Raw genomic sequence first — 7818 nt, 5'->3', positions numbered from 1 at the left:
GGCGGAACTGAAGCCAGACCTAGAGCCACTCCCTGAGGCTATGCCCCTTTCCTGCAATCTCTGGCCACCCCCATTGGCCAGGCTGCCCCTCCCACAGGCCCTGGGGCCCCTCCCACCCTCACTACAGATAAGGCCAGCCCAGGACTGCTTCACTGGGCAGTAGGCACTAGGGCTGGAATGGGGCCGCCCGGCTCCCCATGGCAGTGGGTGCTGCTGCTGCTGGGGCTGCTGCTCCCTTCTGCTGCCCCCTTCTGGCTCCTCAATGTGCTCTTCCCCCCGCACACCACGCCCAAGGCTGAGCTCAGTAACCACACACGGCCCGTCATCCTCGGTAAGCCCCCGCCAGGCCCCTGATGCACCAGGCCAGACCTTGGGGAACCTGGGCCCCAGCCCCTGGTAGCAGACCCTGCCAAGGCCCTTCTGCCCCTGCATTAACCCTGATACCTGCTTCAGTGTTCGGAGGGACCAAAGGTTTGTGCTGCAGAGAAATCAACCCTTTCTCCCACCACACTTCCTATGTCTCTGAGTTGTCTATCCCAGGTGGGTAGAGTCGGGGGTGGGTGTGCCTGAGGGCTTGGCCAGGGCATTACTAGCTGTGGTCAGCTGCAGCCCCTGGACCTTGGGTCAAGCCCCACCATTCCTTCCTCAGCCCCCACCCAAGCAAGGACAAGATGCCTAGCCCAGGAGAGCAAGAGAGGCCTATCAAGGCCTGCCCCCTACTCCTAGGCCCAGCCCCCATTCCCCTATATCTATTTGTTCTCACCTTGGACTTTGGCAGTAATGGAGAGCCATGCTAAGTGTTTGCTTTGTGGGAGCAGGGGTCAGTGGCCTTGGCCCCTGCACCCTCCCTTCCTGAGGGGAACCTGGGCTTTGGGCTGCTGTGGGGATGGGGCGGGGGTATGATCAGAAAGAGAGGTTCATGTCTTTAGTCCCTGGGGGTTGAGAGTGTGGGAGATGAAGGGGCGAGGCTGGTCACTTCAGTGTCTGGAGGATGAGACTGGAGTGGGGGCTACAAGGGGTGGAAGTCTGAGGAATCCAGAGTGAAGGCTAGTGCCTGCAGTGCCTGGCTGCCTGGGGAATCAGCTGGAGGCCAAGCTGGATAAACCAGATGTGGTGAACTGGATGTGCTACCGCAAGACAGAAGACTTCTTCACCATCTGGCTGGATCTCAATATGTTCCTACCCCTTGGGGTAGACTGCTGGATCGATAACACCAGGTAAGTGCCATCCCCGCTGCCCCAGTCCCCACACCCTGCCCCTTGGCTGCTGGTCTGCTGAATGCCCCACTGCCCCCAGGGTTGTCTACAACCGCAGCTCTGGGCGTGTGTCCAATGCCCCTGGTGTACAGATCCGTGTCCCTGGCTTTGGCAAGACCTACTCTGTCGAGTACCTGGACACTAGCAAGCTGGCAGGTGTGTGTATTGGGGGAAAGAGTGGGACTCTAGGCTGTGGTGGGCCCATAGGAGCTGTGGTCAGAGCCCCCAGTGCTACTGCCTCCCCTACAGGTTACATGCACACACTGGTGCAGAATCTGGTCAACAATGGGTATGTGCGGGATGAGACAGTGCGGGCTGCCCCCTACGACTGGCGGCTGGAGCCCAGTGAGTGTCTCTGCGGATGATGGGTTCAGGGTGGGGCAGGTGGCCCCTAACCCCAACTTCCCTGACACATACCCCCGTCACGCCCCCACAGGCCAGCAGGAGGAATACTACGGGAAGCTCGCTGGGCTGGTAGAGGAGATGCATGCTACTTATGGAAAGCCTGTCTTCCTTATTGGGCACAGTCTTGGCTGCCTGCACTTGCTCTATTTCTTGCTGCGCCAGCCCCAGTCCTGGAAGGACCGCTTCATTGATGGCTTCATCTCTCTTGGGGCTCCCTGGGGTGGCTCCATCAAGCCCATGTTGGTCTTGGCCTCAGGTGAGAGGGCCTCTGATTACCTGTGTCCTCTAGGGGGTTGGGAGGTGGAATGAAGCTGACCATGGGCCTGTCCTGACTCCCATTTCTGCTCACAATGCCAGGCTGGGGGTGTTGTCCACCACCCCTGGGACATGGTCCCTGTCCTTAGCCCCCTGAGAGCAGGGAGCCTGGCCCGGACCATTAGAGCACCTCCTGCCAGAGTCTGTCTCAGTGACAACAAAGGGGAAGTAAAGAGAGAGGAAGTGAATCCCAGCAATCTGATTCATTGCCCTACGTCTGTTCCTTGTGGCCTCAGATCCTGCCCACCCCGCTTTCAGCTGCCTTCTCCCAGGAACTCCTTTGCCTGGGGATCTGCCCTACTGAGGACGGATCTTCCCAAGCCAAGGCCAGACCCTAGGAGCCCCTCCTGCCCTTCCCTGAGGAGTGGCACAGCCACCATCTGTTGAGCACCCACTGTATGCTGGGCATAGCCAGACTTGGCCTTCCTCCTAAGAGCTCAGGATCTGGTGAGGGAAACACTCCTCAGGCTATATCAATAAGTGTCAAACAGCCACGGTCTCATTTCATCCTTCTCAGAACACAGCTCTGACCCCTGTGCAGCACAGGCCACAGAGGCTGACAGACATTTGCCAGCACCGTCCCCCCACCACTTCTGGGAAGATGTACAGCTTCCCACTCTCCTGGTTGAGCTGTTCAGGCAGCCTGCCTTGTGTCTACCTCTGCTCTGGGCGTGGGGACTGGAGACAGCTGCACACACACAGAACCACCAGCACCACCCCCCCACCATTCACACATACATGCCCATCCCCAGGAAACTCCTCCCTTCCCTCCTTTTGAGGGCCTACAGCTCTGCCTCACAGAGGTGCCATCAGAGCTGCTGATTTAATAAGCACTCGTTAAACACCTACTGAATGCCAGGCCTGCTTTAGTCTGTGGCTTGGAGTCTATGTTTGGATTGAGCATCCAGCTGAGCTTGGGTTGGGGGCAAGTTGTGGGCAAGGGGTAGGCAGGCCTGGCTCCATGCCCTACCTTGCTCCATGTCCACAGGTGACAACCAGGGCATCCCGATCATGTCCAGCATCAAGCTGAAAGAGGAGCAGCGCATGACAACAACCTCCCCATGGATGTTTCCCTCCAGCCGGGCATGGCCTGAGGACCATGTGTTCATTTCCACGCCCAGCTTCAACTACACAGGCCGTGACTTCCAGCGCTTCTTTACAGACTTGCACTTTGAGGAAGGCTGGTACATGTGGCTACAGTCACGTGACCTGCTCGCAGGCCTCCCAGCACCTGGTGTGGAAGTATATTGTCTGTATGGCGTGGGCCTGCCCACGCCCAGCACCTACATCTTTGACCATGGCTTCCCCTACACGGACCCTGTGGGTGTGCTCTATGAGGACGGTGATGACACTGTGGCCACACGCAGCACCGAGCTCTGTGCCCGCTGGCAGGGCCGCCAGCCACAGCCTGTGCACCTGCTGCCACTGCATGGGATACAGCACCTCAACATGGTCTTCAGCAACCAGACACTGGAGCACGTCAATGCCATCCTGCTGGGTACCTACCGACGTAGCAGCCCTGCATCCCCAGCTGCCAGCTGAGAGCCCCTGCCCCCTGAATAAAGATCTTTTGCTGCTGTAAGCTCTGACATGTATGTTGTAGGTTGAGGAGGAGGCACTAAGTACCACACACCAGGATTTGTTCATCAGCAGCCGCTTTGAACAGTTGGCGCTTTGTGGAACATAGGGCAGGATGGGCTTTGCTAAAGCCTGGGGTTGAACGGGGCACCCTGAGATGTACAGCTTCCCACTCTCCTGGTTGAGTTGTTTAGGCAGGCTGCCTTGTACCTACCTCTGCTCTGGGCATGGGGACTGGAGGCAGCTGCACATACAGCTGTGAGATGGGGGCACATGGAGCCAAGGGTGCAGGGAAGGGAAGATCTGAGCTGTCCCTCTCAGCTCCCAAAAGGGCAAGTGAGACTCCACCTCTAGACAGGGCCTTCTGAGTACTAGGTAGATGACAGAAGCACAAGAATTTAGAATCTGGGGGAGTGACAGCCACTAATCAGATATTTCACTAATGAAGGTTTAATTATTAATGTAGCTAAGTGGTCTGAGAGAAAAGTTTAGGGAGCAACAAGAGGCTGAGTCTTGTGGGTCAGGGAAGGCTTCCCAGATGAGGTGGTACCTATGCTGAGATCCAATGGGATGAGAAGGGTAACATGGGCCAGTGTAAAGACTTGGGTTTGAGCCTAAGAGCAACGTGCAGCTGCTGAAGGTTTTAACCAGGGAAAGAGTGTGACCAGGTTTTCAATCTAGAAAGAGCCTCCTCTCTGCAGGGTACAGTGTAGCCTGGAGTGGGAGGTGAGGGGCAGGAAGTGTGGGGAAGCCAGGGAGGCCAGTGCAGTATCCAGAGGAGGGAGGATGCTGGCTGAGACTAAAGCAGTAGTTAGGAGAAAGATGTGGATAGATAAAGGGTCATCTGGGAGGTGAAATAAGGCTTGGCCACGGGTAGAGCCCAGCATGCCTCCAGGCCATAGGTGGACAGCCACGGTGCCCCTCTTGAGAGCAGGAAGACAGCCCCTGAGAGAGGGAAGATGGAAGTATCAGCATCACCATGGCCAAGGATTGAACTTCCATGTTTGAGGTTTGGGGAGGAGACAGGCAACAAAAGAGAGGCAGGAGTTGGGAGAAGGAAGGTGACAAAGGACAAAAGGTAGCCATACCTGATGCTGTTGGGAGGCCAGTAACAAAAGGGACAGAGACCTATTGTGACAGACTTAGGGCAGTGAGACTTGAGATTAGCGTTGGGGTCAGGGTAGGCAGAGCAAGGGGCTCAGATTGGAAGGGGGAAGAGGAGTGGAACAATGACCAGAAGCGAGGGATTTGTCCCTCTGTTCAGAGGACAGAGAAGCAGCATGGAGAGCCAGGCCAGGGACATCTCCCTCTTCCCCAGCTGCCTAGGATCAGAGGTGAAGGTAAAAGTGAAAGAGAATATGGGCTGGCCCCGTGGCCGAGTGGTTAAGTTCGCGCGCTCCACTGCAGGCGGCCCAGTGTTTCGTTGGTTCGAATCCTGGGCGCGGACATGGCACTGCTCATCAAACCACGCTGAGGCAGCGTCCCACATGCCACAACTAGAATGACTCACAACGAAGAATATACAACTATGTACTGGGGGGCTTTGGGGAGAAAAAGGAAAAAATAAAATCTTAAGAAAACATTAAAAAAAAAGTGAAAGAGAATATGCAGAAAGGGGCCACCCTTTTCTGAGGAAGGGTGAAAGCGAAAGCAGAAAGCGTCAGAGGCGGAGCCCAACAGAAGACAAGGCTGCGACCTTTCTTGCTCCACGCTGGTGCCACTCGTCTGATCATCGACCCCCAAACCCTAGACCGCCCTGCCCACCCCGGGATGCTGAAGGCAGCGCTAGAGCCCCGAGGGGGCTTCTGCTTTGAGAACTGCCAGAGGTGAAGGGGGGTGAAATGGTTGGGCCTCAGCTGCCTATGAGGGCTTCCGGGAGTGGGAGCCCCAGGACCTTTATTCCTGGTAGGCGGGGGGAAAGTAGTGTACGTTTGGCGACTTGGGTTCCCAGGCTTACCCCGGTAGGTGAGGGAGACCGAGACGGAGTTAGGGGATGTGATGGGGACCCCAGAAGAACCAAAACCTGGGCCACTCCCTTCCGTTTTCAGAAACGCATCCTTGGAACGCGTCCTCCCGGGGCTCCGGACCCCTCATGCACGCAAAACTGGGACCACCATCGCGGGCATTGTGTTCCGAGTGAGTAGGGTGTTGGGACTGGGGGGTCTTATAGGGGAGGTTGGGGGATCGGGCGGGCACTGAGCCAGTGGCCCCTTCCCATCCACAGGACGGGGTCATCCTGGGCGCGGATACGCGGGCCACTAACGATTCGGTCGTGGCGGACAAGAACTGTGAGAAAATCCACTTCATCGCTCCCAAAATCTAGTGAGAATTCCCCAGCCCGGTTCTCCGCGACAAGAACCGCCCCTCGTTCCCATCCTGCACATCCTAGCCCCGCCCACACCAACCCTCCTTTCGCCCTCAGCTGCTGTGGGGCTGGAGTTGCCGCGGACGCCGAGATGACCACACGGATGGCAGCGTCCAACATGGAACTACACGCGCTGTCTACGGGCCGCGAGCCCCGCGTGGCCACAGTCACTCGCATGTTGCGCCAGACGCTTTTCCGGTGCTGGGGAGGGCTGATGACCCAGGGGAGGAGCTGTTGCGGGGAGAGCGAGACTGTGAGGTCCCGGGAGGCCGGAAGAGGCCGGCCTAAGAGGAGGGGGGCAACAGGAAGGAGTGGTGTCAGTCTTGGGCACCGAACCACAGGAAGGGGCGGGGCTCGGATCCAGGGGCGGTATCGCGGTGGGGCGGGACCTCGGGGCCTGGTGCTTGTTGCTGACCACGCCCACTCCACGGAAAGGTACCAGGGCCACGTGGGAGCGTCGCTGATCGTGGGAGGCGTAGACTTGACAGGACCGCAGCTCTACGGCGTGCACCCCCACGGCTCCTACAGCCGTCTGCCCTTTGCGGCCCTGGGTGAGCGCTTCAGCCCCTTCTCCATGAACCCCGCCCCTAGACCTTTGCCTCACGTTTGTCCCGCGATGGGGCGGCTGCAACTGACCTCAGATGCCCCTCCTGCCTGCAGGCTCCGGCCAGGATGCGGCTCTGGCAGTTCTGGAGGACCGGTTCCAGCCGAACATGACAGTGAGCGACACTTAGCCTCCACTACGCGTTCATTGGTGGGAAGTGACCCTAGGAGCTCGGGGAAGGCAGAGGTAGCCTAGCCTAGTCAGGAGGTCGGGGAAGCCTTCTCGGAGGAGGTGACTACTGAGTGGAGACTCACGGGCTAGTGGAGTGAGGGTGGATAAGTGCTGTTCCAACAGACCACCGTCACTGCCAAAGTTTGGACTGCCCGGACAAGTCAAAGCTCAGAGAGGACTGTTTGGAGCTGAAGGAGGAGGGAACGGAAGATGGGGTCTTAAGTCTGGATTTTGTTTGGGATGGGGTGGAAATGAATGACGTATGTTGCTTCAGAGGTACCTGCAGGCCAGAAAGAAAAATGCAGTAAGCCAGTGGATTGGGGACCAAGACTACATTGGGTGGGTGGACAGGCCACTGGAAGCAGAGCCATGAGTGTGACTCAGAGAAGTTTGTGAAGATGGGGGCAGTGGGAACATGGGGTTTCTGGAGAGAGGGAGGCAGACAGTAGGGGAGGGGATCTTGAGGTGGTGGTGTAGGATGAGAGAAGAGTTTGGGTGCGAGCAAATGGTACAGAGTCTGGGCTTCGAGATTAACCAAGTCTCCAGACTGAAGCTTGAGGGCGATACCAGAAGAGTCCATCAGGCCTCACACACACATCATCATCATCACAGCTGGAGGCCGCGCAGGGGCTGCTGGTGGAAGCCATCACTGCAGGAATCTTGGGTGACCTGGGCTCTGGGGGCAATGTGGATGCATGTGTGATCACAAGGACCGGCGCCAAGCTGCTGCGAACACTGAGCTCACCCACAAAGCCCATAGTGAGGTAGGAGCAGGGAAGATGGAGGACCACAGGGAAGGATGGTGTGGGAGCAGGGGAGACAGGGGGCTGCAAGAAGAGGATGGGCCACATGATGGGCCCTCATTGAGAGACCATCCCTCCTTACTCCCAGGTCGAGCCAGTACCACTTTGCCCCTGGGACCACAGCTGTCTTGTCCCAGACAGTAACACCACTGACCCTGGAGCTGCTGGAGGAAACCGTGCAGGCCATGGAGGTGGAATGAAGTAGGCTAAGGCTTAGAGCTTGGAACAAAGGGAAATAAACCCAGAAAATAAAACACCTAAACAAGTGGCTGTGTCATTCTTGGGTGGGTGTGTGTGTTGGGGGTGTTAGCAGCCACCAGG

At 57.6% G+C, this 7818-nt stretch overlaps 2 protein-coding genes across 5 annotated transcripts; both read left to right on the top strand.

The window, feature by feature from the left end:
* The first annotated feature begins 40 nt into the window (after positions 1-40).
* LCAT (lecithin-cholesterol acyltransferase) lies at positions 41-3558 on the top strand. Of its 2 annotated transcripts, XM_014827682.3 has the most exons (6): positions 41-331; positions 1061-1217; positions 1297-1412; positions 1506-1601; positions 1693-1917; positions 2965-3558. In XM_014827682.3, exons 1-6 carry the CDS (start codon positions 178-180, stop codon positions 3516-3518), a joined length of 1302 nt encoding a protein of 433 aa, XP_014683168.1. In that variant the 5' UTR covers positions 41-177; the 3' UTR covers positions 3519-3558. The 2 variants fall into 2 exon arrangements, with proteins under 2 accessions (XP_014683168.1, XP_014683166.1); XM_014827680.3 differs by having other exon boundaries at positions 1297-1601.
* Positions 3559-4967: 1409 nt separating this feature from the next.
* PSMB10 (proteasome 20S subunit beta 10) lies at positions 4968-7763 on the top strand. 3 transcript variants are annotated; one of them, XM_014827685.3, is made up of 8 exons: positions 4968-5380; positions 5603-5690; positions 5779-5876; positions 5977-6117; positions 6355-6470; positions 6580-6638; positions 7307-7458; positions 7586-7763. In XM_014827685.3, exons 1-8 carry the CDS (start codon positions 5325-5327, stop codon positions 7695-7697), a joined length of 822 nt encoding a protein of 273 aa, XP_014683171.1. In that variant the 5' UTR covers positions 4968-5324; the 3' UTR covers positions 7698-7763. The 3 variants fall into 3 exon arrangements, 2 of the variants coding, with proteins under 2 accessions (XP_014683171.1, XP_014683170.1); XR_001395920.3 differs by having other exon boundaries at positions 5191-5380; positions 5977-6470; positions 6580-6709; XM_014827684.3 differs by having other exon boundaries at positions 5191-5380; positions 5977-6470.
* The last annotated feature ends 55 nt before the right edge of the window (positions 7764-7818 follow it).

The sequence above is a fragment of the Equus asinus genome, chromosome 28, assembly GCF_041296235.1.
Source record: "Equus asinus isolate D_3611 breed Donkey chromosome 28, EquAss-T2T_v2, whole genome shotgun sequence".
NCBI classification, from domain to species: domain Eukaryota; kingdom Metazoa; phylum Chordata; class Mammalia; order Perissodactyla; family Equidae; genus Equus; species Equus asinus.
Note: the sequence above shows the minus strand (reverse complement) of the source record. Positions and strands in the feature narration are given on the sequence as shown.